The 20,393-nt window shown below is 37.2% G+C and overlaps 1 protein-coding gene across 1 annotated transcript in view; it reads right to left on the bottom strand.

Moving 5' to 3' along the window:
• The window catches only part of hmcn2 (hemicentin 2), an 84,166-nt gene that overhangs the window by 26,951 nt on the left and 36,822 nt on the right, over positions 1–20,393 (bottom strand). Inside the window, exons 23-52 of the mRNA XM_042730421.1 lie at positions 20,183–20,310; positions 19,331–19,576; positions 18,905–18,988; positions 13,373–13,570; positions 12,463–12,593; positions 11,996–12,143; positions 11,709–11,835; positions 11,471–11,628; positions 10,125–10,403; positions 9,901–10,043; positions 9,564–9,708; positions 9,218–9,428; positions 8,444–8,577; positions 8,143–8,330; positions 7,867–7,963; positions 6,847–7,017; positions 6,638–6,751; positions 6,346–6,542; positions 5,784–5,865; positions 5,553–5,684; positions 5,320–5,463; positions 5,063–5,222; positions 4,482–4,606; positions 4,216–4,399; positions 4,024–4,121; positions 3,623–3,901; positions 3,009–3,202; positions 2,819–2,900; positions 2,323–2,459; positions 2,091–2,232 (exon numbers count right to left, since the gene is read on the bottom strand). Coding sequence (XP_042586355.1) covers positions 2,091–2,232; positions 2,323–2,459; positions 2,819–2,900; positions 3,009–3,202; positions 3,623–3,901; positions 4,024–4,121; positions 4,216–4,399; positions 4,482–4,606; positions 5,063–5,222; positions 5,320–5,463; positions 5,553–5,684; positions 5,784–5,865; positions 6,346–6,542; positions 6,638–6,751; positions 6,847–7,017; positions 7,867–7,963; positions 8,143–8,330; positions 8,444–8,577; positions 9,218–9,428; positions 9,564–9,708; positions 9,901–10,043; positions 10,125–10,403; positions 11,471–11,628; positions 11,709–11,835; positions 11,996–12,143; positions 12,463–12,593; positions 13,373–13,570; positions 18,905–18,988; positions 19,331–19,576; positions 20,183–20,310 — 4,658 coding nt within the window. The remainder of the gene's footprint in view (positions 1–2,090; positions 2,233–2,322; positions 2,460–2,818; positions 2,901–3,008; positions 3,203–3,622; positions 3,902–4,023; positions 4,122–4,215; positions 4,400–4,481; positions 4,607–5,062; positions 5,223–5,319; positions 5,464–5,552; positions 5,685–5,783; positions 5,866–6,345; positions 6,543–6,637; positions 6,752–6,846; positions 7,018–7,866; positions 7,964–8,142; positions 8,331–8,443; positions 8,578–9,217; positions 9,429–9,563; positions 9,709–9,900; positions 10,044–10,124; positions 10,404–11,470; positions 11,629–11,708; positions 11,836–11,995; positions 12,144–12,462; positions 12,594–13,372; positions 13,571–18,904; positions 18,989–19,330; positions 19,577–20,182; positions 20,311–20,393) is intronic.

The following is a 20,393-nucleotide window of genomic DNA, read 5'->3' as shown; positions in this document are numbered from 1 at the left end:
TATAAGGAATACTCATCATCATACTTCTTTATTTGCTGATGATATCTTATTGTTTTTGGAGAAGCCGTCACATTCTATTCCTCATGTATTGAATTTATTTGACCATTTTGGATCTCTCTCTGGGTTTAAAGTTAATTGGAGTAAGTCATGTCTACTTCCCCTCAATTTTAAATTTGATCCCATTTCCCTTTGGGTATCTATTCCATTGGTTCAAAACTTTAAGTACTTGGGGATAGATGTTTTTCCTTCCCTGCAAGAAATTCTTTCAAAAAACTATCATAGTATTCTAGCCAAAATATCCTCAGATTTGAAAAATTGGTTGCATCTTCCTACTTCTATTCAGGCACGTATATCGGTGATTAAAATTAATGTTCTCCCACGTATTCATTTCTTTTCTTCCATTATTCCTCTCGCTCCACCAGTTGGCTACTGGAACAAACTTGATGCATGTGTTTCAATATATTGGATGGGAAACGTCCTCGTATTAAACTGACTACCTTACAATGAAGTAGATTACATGGAGGTCTTTCTTTCCCTAATTTTAGACTGTATGCTCAAGCCTTTTCCCTTCGCCCTTTATCAGTTTGGTTTGACCCTGATGCTTCTGTATCTTGGAGAGCAATTGAGGAATCTATTGTTTATCCATATAAATTGAAGCATCTTGTTTTTTCTGGGATTCCACTAAGGCAGTGTAAATCTAGGTTTGGTCCCATTGTAACCCATCTCCTATCCACATGGAGGGATGTTGAAAGACGTTTACAGCTAGTTACAATATGGCATAAGCATTCGCCAATTTTCCACAACAATAATCTTTTGTCAGGCAATACTCCATTACATTGTCCACAAAGGACTCATCATAAAGTAAACACTCTGGGAGATATCTATGATGATAGTGGTTTACAATCCTTCCAGAATCTTAAAACTCAATATAATCTACCAGGCACTTCCTTTTTTATGTATTTGTGCATTATATCGGCCCTACGGGCATATGGGGTGCCCTGGAACTCTCAACTGCCTATTCACCCTTTGCGCAAACTAATCCTTTCCTCTGAGGAATTTCCCTCTTCTGCTTCAGTCATCTATCTTTTTCTTCTTGAGCATTCATACAAACCTTTATCTATTACAACTGTTTGGGCTAAGGATCTTAATGAGGATGTGCATGTTTTATTTTCGAATCAGATATGGGGAATGTTTAAACTGTCTTCTAAAAACCCTAACCACCAAATTATTCATTGGAAATTGCTACATAGGGTTTACTTGACTCCAATGAAACGTTTTTCATATGACTCTGTCTTCTTCTCCTAAGTGCAATCTCTGTTCACAAGGATCTTTAGGCACATTTTTGCATTTTTTTTGGGAGTGCCCCTCTCTCTCTCCTTTTTGGACTCAGCTCTCACAGGACCTTTCTTATTTGTTGGGTACTGAGATTTATTTGACTCCACGCCATTTTTTCATGAATGAATTTGGGACCTCGCCTTGTCCATCCAACAAAGATGTTTACTGTTAGCTGCTCTCACTGCAGCAAAAAAGTTGCTAGTCAACCGTTGGAATCTTCCTCACACAATGGACAGACGAACCTAGGCGGTATATTTGTTGGACATTGTCTCGATAGAATTCTCAACTTCTCATATACATAGGTCTAATGTGAAAACTGTTAATTTATGGCATTCATCTTTTAATGTTGTGTCATCTTTTCTAAAATCTTTGTAAATATTATTTTATTGTATTTTATCTATTAATATTCCTTAATTTATTTTTATTATTATTTATTTTACTTTATGTATTTATTTATTATTTTTCTTCTCTACCCTTAAGTCTACCAGGGGGTGGGATGGGTTGGGAAGGGTTCTAAATTTGCACAGTTGCTTTTTGCTTGATACTACTGTTCACAGAAGAAAATTCAATAAACAGTTGTTAACAAAGAAGTAGATTGGTCTATCGAAGCGATATCCCAATTCGTCGGTCACCGACGTGACATCTCCATTCCCTACTTCAGGGAACGAGGGTTACCATACGTAACCGAGACGATATATTGAGTTCCACGCAAGAAAGTCACACAAACAACATGAGAGTGAGTGACACAAACTTACAGAGAATCTCTACAGTGAAGAACAGACTGGTACTGCCAGCAATGTTGGTGACCACACAGCTGTACTGTCCACTATCTTGGGTCCGCACATCTTGAATTTCCAAATACTGTCCACCAGCAATGGACTGAATTCGACCTCCCAACTGAGAGAGACAGAAAAGGCAGAATAATGTGATTGTGATATTTGAATGTAAAGTTACAAATACATCCAGAAAGTACACTGAGCAACTCACCTGTAGTTTGACATCATCCCTGTACCACTCAATCTCTGGTGGAGGGTCACTGTCAGTTTGACATTCCAGTGTCAAGTGACCTTTAGCTGGAACTGATACAGTTCTGACGTCATTAGAGCCGAGAAGAGTGGGTGGAACTGAAAGTGATCGGACAAATTATTCACCTGTTATGAGAGAAGAGTGGGTGGAACTGAAAGTGATTATATATTTTAAAATGTAATTTATTCCTGTGATGGCAAAGCTGAATTTTCAGCATCAATACTCTAGTCTTCAGTCTCACATGATCTTTCAGAAATTTGTCAATTTGGTGCTCAAGAAATATTTCTTATAATTATCAATGTTGAAAACAGCTGTGCTGCTTGATATTTTTGTGGAAACTGAGATATATATTTTTCAGGATTCTTTGATGAATAGAAAGTTCAAAAGAACAGCATTTATTTGTAATAGAAATCTTCTGTAACATTATAAAAGTCTTTACTGTCACACATATACTTACGCTGTATGCGCACCCAGTGGTTTCTTCCATCCTCTCCTGCTGGGCTACTAGCAATACAGGTATACAGACCTGCATCCTCCACCTGTTTCAAAACATACTGGTATAACAACAAAGCCACAAACAAATGCAAACCTATCTATTACAAACAAGCTAAACACTTTCATTTGAATAAGCACCAAATTCAAAGCACCTGAACTTTGTTGATTCTGAGCAGCTGCCCATCTCTCTCTATTACTGCCATGCTGTCTTGTAGTGGACGCCCATCTTTCAGCCAGCTAAGGGTTGGAGGGGGAAGACCAGCCGCAATACACTCCAGCTCCAGCACACTGTCCACTGCAACCAGCTGCTCGTCAGGGGATGAAGGGCCAGAGATCTTGGGGGGCTCTAATATGGAAAAATACATCCTCAGATTTAATACTATATATCAGATACTATGCACTAATACATCAATAAGAGGAATAAGAGGCAGACGCTTTTATCCAAAGCGACTTACAGTGAATTCAGGCTATACATTGTACAATATGAAATGGTGAAGTACAATATGAAATGTTGAAGTATAGCATTTCCCAAGAAACTTTACATACTCTGGCGACTCAGTGTTCTCTCGCAAACATTTGCATTTTCATGGAAAAGCATTGTGTCCCCCCAACAAACTTTACATTTTTCATAAAAGCCCTGATTTCCATTACAAAATGTTTGCGAGCCAATGCAAATATTTCACAGCAAAAAAGCTGCTCAGAAACTCAAAAAACCTTCTCTAATTTCTCTAGTTCTCATGTTTACATTGCTTTCAACTGCAAATACCTAGCACGGTCAGGTTGAAAGTCTTGGTACTGCTTCCTGCCTGGTTGCTCGCCACACAGCTGTAGAGGCCTCCATCACTGGGACCCACATCAGAGAGCAGGAAGCGGGTTTCCTGTCCATCCAGCAGAAGATTACGGTGCAGTGAAAGTGGTTGGCCATCTTTCAGCCACGATAGAGTTGGAGGAGGCACACCGCGGGCTTCACAAGTCAATGTTACTGAAGAGCCCTGGACCACGGCAACCTGCTCAGTCGGCTCTGTGCGTTCAACGGCAGGGGGAGCTGATGAGTGGGACAAAAAGCAATGGTTTAAAACCTGCAGGTTTGTTGTTTCTATTTCCATATATTATTTGTTAACTGATTCCTGTTTACATAAATTAATCAATTAAAAATCTCTGCTGTACCTTGCACATGGAGGTCAAAGTTGAGTTCAGCTGAACCAGCTCTGCTACGAGCCACACAAGTGTAGATGCCAGAATCAGACAGCTGTACCGGTGCAATCCTGTTCAGACACAGGATACAGGACACCATCAATCTAATGTTACAGTATATCTATAATATCAGAAATTGTAATCTGTTGTGCATGCAACACTGACCTAAGAATAGTATCTGCAGAAAGCAGATGGACACGGGGTGACAGGAGTAAAGGATGACCGTCCCTCAGCCAGCTGATTTGGGGTTGAGGAATCCCAGTGGCTTTGCACTCCAGTGTGACCACACTGTGCTGAGTGGTGTGCACCTCACGGGGGACGCTGGTCTCCCCACTCATGGAGGGAGGAACTGTAGTGCAAAAAACATCGAAATTATTTAACAGATTTGTATTGTGTTTGCTAAAACACTATAGAAAGAAAGTTGCTCTCACCCAGTACAAACAAGGTATAGATTTTGCTCTCTTGGCCAGCAGAGCTGACAGCCAAGCAGGTGTATGTTCCTGAGTCTTCTGGCCTTATATTCAGAAGTGTTAGAGTGCTCCCATCAGGAGATATACTGTAACACACCAGTATATATGTTAACATGCAACTATGTACTCTAAACAAGCTTTTCTTTGCCAAGCACAAAGTTAGAATATTAAAATAAAAATAAAAATAAAATATACTTTGTATATATATATATACACACTGTATTTATTATACAGTGTGGTCAAAAAGTCCCACTAGTGATTTTTAATACAATTTAATACCTTTTAATATAATGAATTACAAATAATATTATAAGCAAAACAAATGGACTGAAAGGTGTAGGAATTTAATTAGTTTTCATGAACATTCTCTCTTCTGATTTTTAAAAAAATAATACATTTTTTAATGTGTTCTAAAATAAACAAGTGCTATTATATGAATTATATTGTATTACATTACATTACATTACTATATTAAACATTTAGCAGAAGTAGTAATAGTAGTAGTAAAAAAAAAAATTAATGAATCAGTGTTTGAGTCTTACTCTATATGCTCTGTGTTTCCATTCTCAAGAGTCTTTCCGTTCTTCAGCCAGCTCACTTTGGGAGTGGGTGTACCCATCACCCGACATTCAAGAGTCAGTTCCTCGCCAACAGGTGCACTGACCTCTGATGGGTGGCCAGAATCTATAATTGTGGGTGACGCTGATGGAGCCAAATACATTTGGTTATTAATTCCACACAGTGTGAATCAAGAAACAAGACTGAGATTACTTGAGATTAGAGCTAAGTGCAGTTTTACCGTATATAGTAAGTGAGTAGTCCTTCTGTGCCTGTCCTTCGCTGTTTTTAGCAATGCAAGTGTAAATGCCCTCATGAGAGACCTGCAGAGGGCCTAACTCCAGTCTGTTTCCTCTCGCTGACCAGTTCCACTGCAAACTGCTTTCTACACAAAAGAATAAACAACAAAATGCAAAAACATGAGTATAAAACACATTCACACTAAAATCTAAAGGTGTGCAGCATTTAACTGACCGATAGGAGAGCCATCTTTCAGCCAGGCAATGTTGGGTACAGGTACGCCAGAGGCCTCACAGATGAGGGTGATGTGTGAGCCCATGTTCTGAGTGAGGGTCTCATGAAGAGGGCCCTCCATCACAGGAGGCACTAAAAGTGAAAGCTAGCGAAATGTCTGAAATTGCTTACTGCACCTGTAACTGTTATAATGCATAAATGTTGTGGTTATGCTGTGTTTTTAGGACTCACCATGGACTGTTACTCTAAAGGTGCGATCTACTTGACCTGCAATGTTGGACACCTTACAGGTGTACACCCCACCATCAGCCACCTAGGGAAAGTCAGAAATCATGTCAACAAAGGAATAACTACAAATACACTGCTTATTTATACATTTTTGGTTACTTTCCAGATATTTTAGGTTGTTTTTTTTTTTTTTTTTTTTTTTTTTTATACTCGCCCAGGCGGCATTTATTTAATAAAAAATATTGTACAAATATTATTACAAAATAAAAACATTTTCACATTTTAAGATATTTTAAAAAATTAACTTATTCCTGTGAAGCAATGCTGAATTTTCACATGATCCTTCAGAAATCATTTTAATATGCTGATTTGGTGGTCATTACAGTCGCTTTTGATCAATTTAATGCTTCCTTGCTAATTACTAGTTTCTTAAAAAAATAATGATCACAAAACTGAACAGTGGTGTATACACTAGATAACTTCATATGCATTTGAAGTTATCTACATTTGGGAGCATTTGCAAATCTCCTATAAATCATCTCAAGTTTTTTCTGTGCTTTCCTACCTGCACCCCAACTATCTCAAGCTGCTGGTGCTCTATCCTCAAACCATTGCCAGCAGTCAGCTGAAGTCCATTACGATACCATGTGACCTCTGGTTCAGGGGTGCCGTTGGCTTCACAACGCAGAATAATTGATGACCCGACCTGAGGGGTCATAACCTCTGACTCTGATTCAAGACGTGGCACCAGTGTAGGCAGGGCTAGAAATCAGGGCAAAAAAAAAAATATTTATTTAAATATGCTATATTAATCAAATGAAGCAATTAATTAACAAAAATACCCATAGACTTCTAACCGTAGACGGTAAGGAGAATGCTCTTTTGGTCTTGTCCGGCTGAGTTTGTGGCTGTACAGACATACTGGCCGGCATCTTGCTGTCCAGCCCTGGGAAGTTGCAGCATCTGACCACCTTTGAACAAGATGATGGCACATTACATACATGCATACATGCTTCACAAAACATTGCTGATACACACAGAGAGTTACATTTAGACGGCAATTCACCTGGCAGTATGTGGATGCCAGTGCTAAACTCCAGCACCTGCCCATCTTTGGTCCAGATGATGTCACCAGGGTCAGCAGGTGGGTACGCCTGCATATCACACAGCAGAGAGATCATGTGACCCTCCACCACACTCATATCCTCCTCTCGTTGACCCACAATCCTTGGTGGAACTAAGAAAAATACATGCTGTATTAACAGTGTTTTAGACAAATAGCTAATTTGTTATGCTCCTATGCTCATTTATCTGACAAGTATAAAACGATAATATAATATAAAAATATTATAATTTAAAATAACTTTTTTATAGTGTAATACATATTAAAAAGTAATTTATTCCTGTGATGGCAAAAGCAAATATGGTGATTTGCTGCTCAAAAAACACTTCCGCTGCTTCATATATTTATGGAAACTATTTTACTTTTTTTCGGGATTCTTTGCTGAATAGAAGATTTAAAAGAACAGCATTTATTTGAAATATAAATATTTTGTATTATTATACATTTTTGTTTTAGTCACTTCTAATATGTTCTTTCTGAATTTTTGTATTAATTTCTTCCTAATAAAATCTCTATAGACTCCAAACATTTGAATTGTAGTGTACACAATAAATAGACTTTACAAGTTACAAATCTTTAGAAATATTTCCAGTCTCTCTGGATAAGGATCTTAATAATATTCCAATCCCAAGTGATTCGCAAATGAATCTTTCAGATTGATCTGTGAAATGTTTGACAATTCATTGTAAATAAGAACGGACTCAAAAATTATTTGACATTACACACTACTATTGCTTGAATTTTCAGTTTGCACCCATTTTTGACAATTTTTAGCCTTTCATTATATTTGAGAATTTAGCCTATGAAATATTTTAGAGCAGAACATAACTATTCATCATTAATGAAATTTCCATTTATATTTTGCAAGACTTTTTGCAGGAGTTTTTAATCATTTTGAAAAACACAATTCCCTGATGTCTCCTGGTTTTCCATGATTGTTGGAACCCTGTCAATTGCTCCTACCTTGAACAGACAAGCTGTAGAGTCTCTCGACAGCTCCAGCCTTATTCTCCGCCACACACTGATAACTGGCCACATCTGACACTTGCACATTCAGTATCTACAGAGACACACAGGGGAGTTATACAAAGTGTGGCACTTCATTTTTTCTCTCAAATTAGCAAAATCTTTGTATCATCCTAGTAATATAAATCAATGATAACTTATAAATCAAAGATAGTATGTTTAATTAGGAGAGAGATGGGTTAAAACTTATGTTTCTGGGCTTATGACCATCACCTCCAGCAGTTTCCCATCCTCTAGTATCTGATGGTGAGGGCTGCTGTAGAGGGCCAGACCATCCTTCAGCCAAGACACAGATGGAGTGGGGTTTCCTGTGACATCACAGCGCAGTGATATAGTCGAGTTGACCACAGCATCCACATCCTGCATGAACTCATCAGTCTGGCCATCAAGCAAAGGAGGAACTGCATAAAATGTAAAATTAGCCATGTTTATGCAGATTATTCTAGCTCATTATTCATGAGGCTGACAAATAAAGTAGGCCATAGACATCTGCCTGTTGGATTTACTTCCTTACCCAACACCTCCAGGTCATAGTGCATTTTGTCCTCTCCAGCTTCATTCACAGCCTGGCAGGTGTATTTCCCAGCATCCTCAAGCTGAACCCGTGGGATCTGCAGGACGTTCCCTCCTGAAGAGAAACACACAAAAAACAAAAATGTATTGTATATATACTGTATATGCCAGTGTTTTATCTTTAAGTTCAAAATTGATGCCATTGTTTGTTTTTAACTACAATTATTAAAGAGGACCTTGGTGTTCACATGCTAATAAAAAAGTTGTCCTTTTGTTTTTAACTACAATAATGAAAGAGGACCATGGTGTTCACATGCTAACAAAAAAGTTGTCCTGGACAATGAATATTCATCAAAGAAAACTGAAAAACCATCACATATATATATATATATATATATATATATATATATAAATATATATATATATATTATATATATATATATATATATATATATATATCATAAATATATATATATATATATATATATATATATATTAAGCAGCACAGCTGTTTTTAACATTTCAAAATAATAGTAAAAAATGTTTCTTGAGCAACAATTCAGCATTTCAAAATGATTTCTGAGGGATTATGTGAGACTGGAGAAATGCTGAAAATTAGCTTTGCCATCACAGGAAAATTACATTCTAAAAACCCATCACGCTGAAAATTCAGCTTTGCCATTACAGGAATAAATTACATTCTAAGATATATATAAAATATATATGTTCAATTGTGAAGATTTTTATATATTTTTATGTTTAATAAAGATTTTTTTCTGAGCTGGTAAGTTGCCTGCCTTGTCTGTACCAGCTGAGCCGAGGAGGAGGAATAGCATTGCTCTCACAGGACAGACTGATGGAGTGTCCAAGTACCACCTCTCGTCTTTCAACCATCCCTTCAGTGCCGTCAGGACTCTCTTCATCTTCTCTCTCCCCCAGTGAGAAACCAGCAGCACCATTTATTACCCGGTGAAAGATTGGAGGAACTGTGGAGGTAGTTCAAAAACAGTCATTAATATCTACACATATCAACTGAAGTTAAAGTGTTTTTTATTTTGTATGATTTTGTATGATCATGTGTAGTTATGTGTTGTTCTCTCTTGTAGTATTGGTCAATCCACATGTGTACTGGCCCTCATGAGACAACATGGCATTCTCGATGAGGAGCAGGTGACTGTTCACTCTCAGTCCGGTGTGTGTGTTTGTATTTAATTTTTGTGGATGAGTGTTAGATTTAATTGAGGTTTTTTTTTTCCCATTTAATAGCTGTGGAACATAAATAGAGATTGTTTCAATATAACTATTTATTTAATGTGTTTAAAATGTAGGTGACTCAATATTATCTTCTTGCTCATTCATTAACTATTGCATAAAAAGCAATGTGACACTCACAATCATGCAATGTGGTCCAGACATTACTATGGAACAACCTGAGAGACATAAAACATATATACGGACCTGTCCATCTTTAAACCATTGTGTGACAGGCTCTGGAAAGCCTTTAGCCAGGCATGACAAAGTCAATGTCCCATTAATTCTCACTTTCTCTTCTCTTTTGCCAAAGTTGAGAGTCGTAGAATCCCCCTCAATCTGTGGAGGCACTGAGGAAATGGCACAGTATTAATCTTTGTCAAAAACAAACAACCTTTAGCTATGTAAATCTCTTTATCTTGCATACCTACCCATAATTCTTAGTGTGTGGTGTCTGTGTGCTGTTCCAGCGGGGTTGGTTGCTCGGCATGTGTAGGTGCCTGCATCCTCACCACGGGCCGCAGCCACACGCAAAGACTGTCCACCCTGTGTGTAGGTGAGCTGAGGGCTGGACACAATGGGCTGGTTTTTCTTTAGCCAGGTGATAGTGGGAAGTGGGATCCCCTCTACTTCGCAGTGAAGAACAGCAGGGAAGCCCAGAACGACAGTCACCTCTGAATTCTCACCGGCATCACGAATCATGGGAGCAGCTGTGAAAAGACAGTGAATAAAGACTGGATAAGAACTGGATGAAAGTAAAGATGAAGAAAATGTGGGTGTTGGGAATTGAAAAATTTCCATGAAAAAAAAATTTAAAATTGAAAAAAAATTTTTTATATATATATATATATATATATATATATATATATATATATATATATATATAAGAAAATTCTTATATATATATAAGAAAATTCAAATGTCACTTTTAAATAAATCAAATACATACAGAACCAATGTAGTCGGTTTCTTGAACAAATAACTCTTATGAGTCGGCTCTTTTTAGTGTATCAAAAACATACAGTAACTAGTAGAGTTTGATTCCCAAATGTGACTCTGGACCACAAAACCAGTAATAAGGGTCAGTTTTTTGAAATTGAGATTTATACATCATATGAAAGCTGAATAAATAAGCTTTTCGTTGTCGTATGGTTAGGATAGGACAATATTTGACCAAGATATAACTACTTGAAAATCTGGAATCTGAGGTAAATTTAAATAATGAGAAAATCTTTAAAGCCTGCCTTTAAAGTTGTCCAAATTAAGTCCTTAGCATTGCATATTACTTATAAAAAAAAAAGTTTTTATATATTTATGGTAGAAAGTTAACAATATATCTTCATGGAACATGATCTTTACTTAATATCCTAATGATTTTTGGCATAAAAGAAAAATGGATAATTTTGACCCACACGGTGTATTACTATAATAATTTTGTTCATTTAGTGAATCAAAATCATAGAGCACAACCAGTGTAGTTTGATTCTTGAACTAATGATTCTTTTGATTCAGTTCTTTTATTTTAGTATATCAAAACTATAAAATGAAACCAGTATAATCAAGTTCTTGAATGATGATTCTTATGATTCTGTTGTTATTAGTGAAACAAAATAATACAGCACAAACAGTGTAGTCTGATTCCCAAATGAATGACTCTTATAATTTGTTTATTTTTAAGGAGTCAAACACATATGGCTTAGAATTAATTACATAATCAAGGAAACAGCAATAGGAACTGGAATAAGAATTGTTTAATTCCTTATGATTTCCACCGTACCTTGTACATTCAGCCTGAACTGCCGTGTCTGAGTCCCAGCGTTGTTACTGGCCTTACAATGATATAGGCCACGATCCCTCGGCTTGACAGACTTGACTCTCAAAACCTGCCCCTTCTCCAGAAACTCCACATGAGGGTCTCCATTAGGGGATAAAATTCTGAGAAAGGTTGTGAAGAGCTCACATGAGCACAAAAGCTGGAAGACAGCAGTATGTGATTGTGTGTGTCTTTGACTCACTCTCCATCATGACTCCATTCCACTGTAGGCAGTGGGTGGCCACTAACTCTGCACTGCATGTCCACTTCCTGCCCAGCAATGACGGTTAGTTCCTGCACTCCTGAGGTGCCTGAAATTACTGGAGGAGCTAAACGAATACACCAGCACATATAAAAATAAATGAGAAACTAAATGGATTTGTATCAAATGTTACAGGCTAAATACAAAAGCCAAGCCTAATATTTAGCCTTTGTTCCATACACCTCAAGGTTATTTTAAATTACACAGCTTGTGTGTCTATATTTCACCTTGTACTTCAATAATATACTCCCTCCTGGCTTCCCCAGCAGAGTTCTGGGCAGTGCATGAAAAGTGGCCAGCGTGATCATGCTGAACACGGTAAATCTTTAAAAGTCTTTTTCCATTCTGCAGATACACCCCTGGAGTCTCCAATACCTAGAAGCACAGAGCGGGTAATTGATTTCCATGAGTAGCAGCCAAGATTTGTGATGAATTTCATGGCCACTAGGTGGCACTATGTTACCATTACACTGGAGGAGAATCAAACAGGTAAATAAAATAAAATAAAATAAAATAAAATAATAGCTATTTTGCAAGCAGCTGTGTAATAATCTGGATAATAAATCAATTTTATGATGGGGTCCTGATAACCTTGTTCGGTTTTATTTTTTGATAAGGACAGGGTGACTACACATTATTTGTCATATAACAATCTTTGTGAAAAATCACCATGCATAAGGAAACCTTAACCTACAGGTCTGTTGTCTTTAGTCCAGGTAATGGTTGGGGTTGGGATACCGAAAGCATCACATCCCAGTGTGAGGGGCTGCTTCAGTGTGACCGTCAGATTCGAAGGTTGCCCATCATCTTGGATCTCTGGTGGAACTAGATTTGTGAGACAAATTCAGCATGATTCAATCCATCACTTAACCCTGACAGTAATTTGCTTGTATTTAATTAGTCATGTAATCAAGCAATGAAAAGTCTTCAAATAAAATCTACTCTAAGTGCCTACTCTAAAGCAACACAAACCAGAAATTTGTTCCTATTAACTTCTGTGAACACTATACAGGGTATTTAAAAGGGATACTCCACCCCAAAATGAAAATGTTGTCATTAATCAATATCCCCATGTCGTTCCAAACCCGTAAAAGCTCAGTTCATCTTCGGAACACAATTTAAGATATTTTGGATGAAAACCGGGAGGCCTGTGACTGTCCCATAGACTGCCCGTCTAAAATGTGTTCCCATCGCTTCATATAACCCAGATTGCAGTCTGATGGCAGATGGAGTATTCTGACGACGACTTTCATACCTTTTATGGACTTTGACCCTGTTATTTACTTTTCAGTCTATGGGACAGACACAGGTAACCCAGTTTTCATATCTTAAATTGTGTTCCGAAGACAAACAGAGCTTTTACAGGTTTGGAACGACATGGGGGTAAGTGATTAATGACAAAATTTTCATTTTGGGGTGGAGTATCCCTTTAATTGTGTTAGGTAGAAATTTGTAGATTTTGCAGGTTTTAAACACATTATTGTTTCGTAATTAGTAATCCAAAATTCAGTGATTATAACATTTTATATATAAGACTAAATAGACATTAATTCGAAATGTATCGTAAAGCTATTAGCCATGTGGAAATGCTGCAAAAGTCTCACCATTGACCTTTAGCCTGGTCTTCCTTTCCACTGATCCTGCTTCATTACTGGCCACACACTTAAAATCTCCACTGTGACTGGCCGAAGCTGAGCCAATCACCAGCGAGCCATTCTCAGCCAAAGACACACCATGCTCCGATCGCTCCATATGGACCTCCAGGCCATTTTTGAACCATCGCACCCAAGGAGCAGGAGACCCTAGCCAGGGGATGACAACAGCAAAAGAACAAATGAGATGCAGTATGTGTAAAAGAAGACATCGATCAGAAAAGACAGAATCACAATTCCCTGTGCACAATGAACACATGGCTCGCCAGAGCTTAGAAACAAGACCAGATATCCATCTATCTGACAGCGAGGCAACAAAGAGCAGAAACAAAGAGGATGCCAGTAAATTTCTTTCCTCTGAAGTGGATCAGCCGATGTCCTGTCAAACAGTGCTTCAAGGTGAAACACACCGAGTGAAGATGCCAGACACAGTATATCAGAAGAGAACTGATCAAGCGTAAGAACACCAGATTTATAGCTCAAAGACAAAAGTCAAGAGACTTCAGGACAGCAGTAAGGGGAGTAGTTCAAACACACCAATGAGGTCCTATATCAGCCTCCAAGACCTCTTTAACATATGTGTGATGAACTTTGCTAGGTTAGCTTTAAGTGACGGGGCAGGGGGTAACCTTGTACTTGTTTTACAGTCACCTCTTAAACCTCCTCAAAGGCCATCTGGGCAGGAATGACAGATACTGAGAAGTGTTTATTTGTGTTTGGTTTCACCCAGAGCACTTTAGATGAAACTCTCCCATGTGACATGCAGAGTCTGTATAGTGGTGGAAGGAATATACTGTAATAAGGATTTTAAAAATACACGAAAAGAGGCCCAAGAGAAGTATTTAGACACATTTGGACATTAAGAACTATTAAGAAAAGCTTATCTAAAAAAGAAAATCTGTTGTCATGTTCTCACTTTTCAAACTTTGGTTAATCTTCAAAACATAGAAGACATAAGACATTTTTAATGAAATCTCAGAGGTTTCTGAGGTTTTCCTTCATTGAATTCCAAGTAACTAAAACATGGAAGATCTAAAAAGGTCATAAAGGCATCATAAAAATAATCCAAGTTTAATCCAAGTCTTGTGAATAGAAACAATCACTTTTATATGATCAGATTTATAAAACAGATGACTCCCCCTTGTGTGGTTTCAAAACTGTGTGACTTTTTTTCTTCTGTGAAACATAAAAGACATTTTGAAGAATTTCTCAGTGGTTTTCTATTCATACAATGAAAGTGCCCACTGTTGTTTTGAACCCCATTTCAACCCCGGCCCACTGGAAAGCATGCTGAAAAGAGTGCTAAAAGAGTGTTCAGATTCAATTGATACAGATGAATGTGAATCTAGAAACATTCTATTGTTTGTTGTACATACTGCGGCAGTTTGGAAATGAAACATCCAGTCAGTAGCACTAAAATATCACTGCGATATCATGTTTGATACTGCACCACCTACACTACACCACACCCTACACTAAACCTAATGAAAGATATAACCAAACCAATTGTGGGATAAAAACCCATTGGCTGCAGCAACCATGGTGTTTTAGCTTACCGCTACAAGTTTTTTAAATCTTTTATCATGACTTGTGTTTCACGAGACTTGTACCTTCACATCAGGTACAACCATACCAGGTGAGCTGCCAAGCAAGTTTACTACATCAGAAAAGTTGTTTACTGCCACTAATGTTCATTTTAGCTGGAAACTGCAGTAAATTTTATGTACAAGTATGTTTTTGGATCTTTGCAAAAATGTTTGTAAATGCACCTTTTTTTTTGGTTCTGTATTTATATAAATGTATTTGTACATTCATCTTTTTATCTTCTTTTATGTTCCACAGAAATAAAAAAGCCATGCAGGTCTAAAATGACATTATGGTGTGACAGAACATATCAAATTCACATAGGAGTCTTATTAGAGTAACCACAGGTGTAGTTTGTCACATTAACTATCCACTAATGTTTTAACTACAAAGTATATAAATGCTGTTTGTCGTCACTTTCTTACAAGCTTTTTAGTGAAGTATTTTATTTAAAAAGTGTGTTTGTGCTAGCTTTAAAATAAATGTCACTTGGTGTAATAATTTATTACGTAATTCAAAGATATTCATACATTTTTAAGTGCATATTAAGTGTCCAAATACTTTTAGGGGCCGCTGTATACAATAAGTCAGCCACTTTTTTTAACAAGCCAATCAGAATTGGAGGGAAAAGAACTCCCAGAGCAGATGTCTACAGTCATAATGTTTGGACTGATTGTTTTTGTGACTTAAAGAATGGTGTGCAGCTGGTCCCGTTTACATTAGGAGCAGTTTATTTGTCAAAAATCCCTTGAACAATACTTCAGATGATGCATGTTATAAAATGAGTCTTGTGTGTGTTCCTTGGGTGGGGTCATGTCTTTCAGTGCAAGCCAGATTTAATGGATCGATCTGAAATGGACAGATTTCCTCACTCCTACTCCTTTTGGCACATGTCTCACACTGGTAGGATAGAGGAATTCTGTTATAAGAAAAACAGTGTGTGCTCTATATAGATGTTAACATTTTTAAATGTATGTGGCACTAAAACATCACAATTATGATCGTTCGCAAGCAAACTGAAATTATGCAGTTGTTCTCAGCCAGGGGCTCAGGTCCCACTAAGTCCTAAAATTATTTGAGTTTGGTTATATTAACAAAATCTTAATTAAAATGCAAAAAATATAAAAAATAAATAAAAAAAATAAAAATAAAAAAATAAAGATTTGTTTTTGTTTTTAATCAACATTTTGCATTTGTTCAGCAAGGACGTATTACATTGATCAAAAGTGACAATAAAGCATTCATGTTTTTATATGTCTATTTTTAATAAATGCTATTTTTAACTTTTTATTCATAATAGAATTCTGAGGGGAAAAAATATAATAAAAATAATAAAAAATGCTTCTCGAGCTGCAAATCAACAATATATATTAAAACTGAAAAAAATATTTTACAATATCGCTGTATTTTTTTACAGCCTTAGTGAACAGAAGAGACTTGCCGACCCCAAAATTTTAGTGTAGAGTGAAATCATAACACAGCACCTATAAATCAACTGTAAAGGTTGTGTTTGAGTTAGCTCGTTTCCTATGAAGTGTGATTATTAGGCATGTCAGGCAAATTATCAGGCAAAGAACTTTTGCTGGAGCCTAATGATTACCGTCATCCGCCACCAAACATGCATGACAGCACAGCCTTTTGCACCTATGTACTGTCATATCTGTATTAAGTACCTCTCATTAAGTGCTACACAGATGTCTGAATTCTCAGTCGCCATAACAACATTAGAGATACAACACAAACACAAGAAAACGAACAGCAATTCAGCACAATTTCCACTTAATAGTAAGGATGACTTGACTATCTTTGCTCTGATTCAAGACAGACTGATAACCGCCTGTAAAAACGACCTATCAAACCCTTTCCTTCCCTGTACTCTCACTCTCCGCCTCTCCGCCTGCAACAGTCCCTAATTAGGATTCCTCTCCCAGTGGGCCATCGCATGCAGGAAAGCAGATGTGGCCCTCAGAGACAGCTAGGAGAAGAGTAGTGTTCCAGCTGCTGCGCACACACACATACACACACACACATCATGTCATATCCGCGACACGCAGGGTTGCCATGGCAGGTTTCCATCAAAACAACACCTATTAGCTTACAGTGTGCACGGGAAGTGCTGGGTATGCATCACTGTAGTGCGTTTCATAAACAGACACTGATTCACACTAAACACCTCTCACTTCTAGCAAGTGAAGGCATATGACTTCCTTTCCAGGTCTGTTTATGTGAAACAAGCTGTTAAACCTGCACAAAGTGTTCCCGAATGAAGATGTTGCCAGCAGCCAAAATGAGGCGGCGGTGAGAAAAGAGACCATATGGTGAGAGACAGTGGGAAAAAAACAAAACTCCCAAAGACAGCTTTCAGTACAGCTTTTTTCACATCGCTCTCTCACACATATGCTTGTTTACATATATTATGTAAATGTATACATCTTCATTTTTACTATTATCTCTTTATTAATTGCTAAAATTATTTATAAACACTACCTTTCAAAAGATTGGGGTCAATGAGTTTTAAAGGAGACCTATTATGACCCATTTTACATTATGTAATATAAGTCTCAGGCGTCCCCAGAATGTGTCTGTGAAGTTTCAGCTGAAAATACCCCACAGTTCATGTATTATATAATTTTGAAAATGCCTATTTTGAGTGGAAGCAGAAACACGCTGTTTTCGTGCAATTCTCTTTAAATGCAAATAAGCTGCTGCTCCCTGCCCCCTTTTCCAGAATAGGGCTGTGACTTTACAGCCCATATCTCATGCTTCGTTCACGCCATGTCATAAATACCATAATTCCGAGATGGCAACACATGACATTTTACTCATTGCTCTCCATGTCTTCGCACTCGTGCCTAAATGAATCTGGCCACAGTCAGGTGGTACAGCTGTACTGGTCTAAGTCGTAGCTCTCAGAACATTCCGAGTTTACAAGTTGTAATTACGAGTTCTGGAGCATGTGAGGACTTTGGAGTTGATAGTGTTGCCATAGAAACACATAATTCAGCTCAGAGTAGAAAGTCACATGTTGTCATCTTGGTATTACTTTGATATTTTTTGTATGGTGTTTAAGATGCTTTGGTTAATATGATTATGTTTGGTTTTTTTGGTTTTGATGATCACAACTATCGCGTTAAAATCATGCATTTAAAACCAAATTAGTTTTAACTTCTGATATAGGGTTTTGGTACATGCACTGGGGTTTTAAGCACCGATTATAGCACCTAAACAAGGAAAAAGTCAGATTTCCATGATATTTCACCTTTAAAATACTTATAATCAGCAGGGATGCATTTATTTGAATTTCTATTTCCAATAAATGTTAAATCCATCCATACAGAAAATAAGAGAGAGGGAAAGAGGGAGAGAGAGAGCCTACAAATAGCTTGTTATCAATAAACTCACCTAAATTTCAGATATATTTTACATCTGTTATGTGATGCATCCTACAGCTCAGCCAAAAATAACAAAAACAAAATCTGACTTTACATAAATATATGTTGAATAAAGCTGGAAACGCAGAGAAAATTAAATAACTTGTTTAAAATGTAATTTTGCTAAAAAAGATAAATTTAGATACCAATATAGATTTCCCTGCTGGTTTGGGGCCGGTTTACGCTGGTTTTGTGCTGAATGGGCACAGTCACATTGTTTAATAGCAAAACTTTTTTTTTTTTTAAAAGCTAGTAAAGTTGTTTAACAAAAGATGTTTTGGTTCTTAAACAAGTTTAAACCACCAACACACTAACACCTCATGTTTAAATTACATTTAGTCTTTCAAAACATTTGTTTGACTTACACATGGGATTAAACCAAGCATTAATTAACCCATGGAAGTAGAGAAGAAAATACACCACAAATACAGTAATAGTGACAAGTGACAAGCTAAGCTAGTTTACCTACCTCTTGCAGGGCAAGGGATGAGCACTCTGCTGTTAGCCACAGTCTCAATGATGGTCTCTCCATTTGTCTTAAAATAGGGGCCCTCTGTAACCACATAAAGTAATTATACTAGAGTCAAGCCATTTGAAGAAGTAGGTACATGACACAGTACTAACATCAATTACAAGGTTAACATAAAAAGCCCAAACCCAAAGCTCAACTCAAGGGTGAGAGTGGAGAGCACAGGAACACAGGGATAAGTGATTTGTGACCATATCCACTGGTTTACACACTCATATAAGTCATGTTTAGTCCTGATTTAGATTGGCTAGGGATAATGATATATTACCTCACTTAAATGTTTTGGTTTCCAAAGAGTTCTTTGTGCGATGACAAATGTTTACAGTTGAACAATGTAATTCTTGCAGTTTTGCTCAACAGACATACCTAAAATGTTCAGAACAATCTCGATGGTATCTTCTCCAGCACTATTCTTGGCTACACAACTATACGTGCCGCTGTCCGAGTGCTGGACCGCCTGGATCTTCAGCATCCTATCACTGCTCACAAGAAGTCCGTTATGAAGCCAGCTGATCTGAGGGCTTGGCTCTCCTTGGACCACACATGGCAACACCACCGTCTGGCCAATCAGAGCCTTAAGAGACGGAGGTGCTGGCTGAATCCTTGGTTTAGCTGTTAGGATAAATCCGTACAAAAAAGTCTGGTTTCTATGTTGTTTGGTAGTTCATTTGTTACATGAAACTGAATTATAGAATTTTAAGAATGTAAATGACTACAAAGACCACACTATCCTCTTTATGCACTACCATCCAAAAGTTTGAGTTCAGCAAGATTTTTTAATGCTTTTGAAAGATCTAATATTCACCAAGGCTGCATTTACTTGATACAATACAGCAAAACAGTGAAATATTAACTGTTTACTATTTTAAAATATTTTAAAATGTAATTTATTCTTTGATGGCTAAGCAGAATTTTCGTCAGTGTGTCACATGATCCTTAAGAAATCATTCTAATATGCTGATTTGCTGCTCAAAAAACATTTCTTATCATACTCGATGTAAAACAATGATAGGAATACTATCTGATATTTTCACTATATCTAGTTCTACCACAGCATTTTTTTGTTACAAGATCAAATTTCATTGTCAAACCTCAAAAGAGATGATGTCATTGAGAGCATGAATAATTGTATGAACTATGAACCCTCCCAAAATCTGCATTCTATTTCATGTTTTAACAGTTTTTCCACAGATAAATCCTGAAATTATTGGATTGTACCTTGTACTTGCAAATTGTAGGTGAGTGAGACGTTGCCAGCTGGGTTAGCAGCAGAACAGGTGTAGAATTTACTATCTATCAGCCTGACATCACTAATCTTCAGAGAACCAGACGGCAGAATGGTGAACCTGCGTAAGAAGAGGTCAAAGGTCAGGTGTTGAGGTCAAAAGAAGCATGTTTTAGAATAAATGTGTCTGTTAAAGAATACGTG

Source organism: Cyprinus carpio, chromosome B8 (genome assembly GCF_018340385.1).
Source record: "Cyprinus carpio isolate SPL01 chromosome B8, ASM1834038v1, whole genome shotgun sequence".
NCBI lineage: Eukaryota > Metazoa > Chordata > Actinopteri > Cypriniformes > Cyprinidae > Cyprinus > Cyprinus carpio.
Note: the sequence above shows the minus strand (reverse complement) of the source record. Positions and strands in the feature narration are given on the sequence as shown.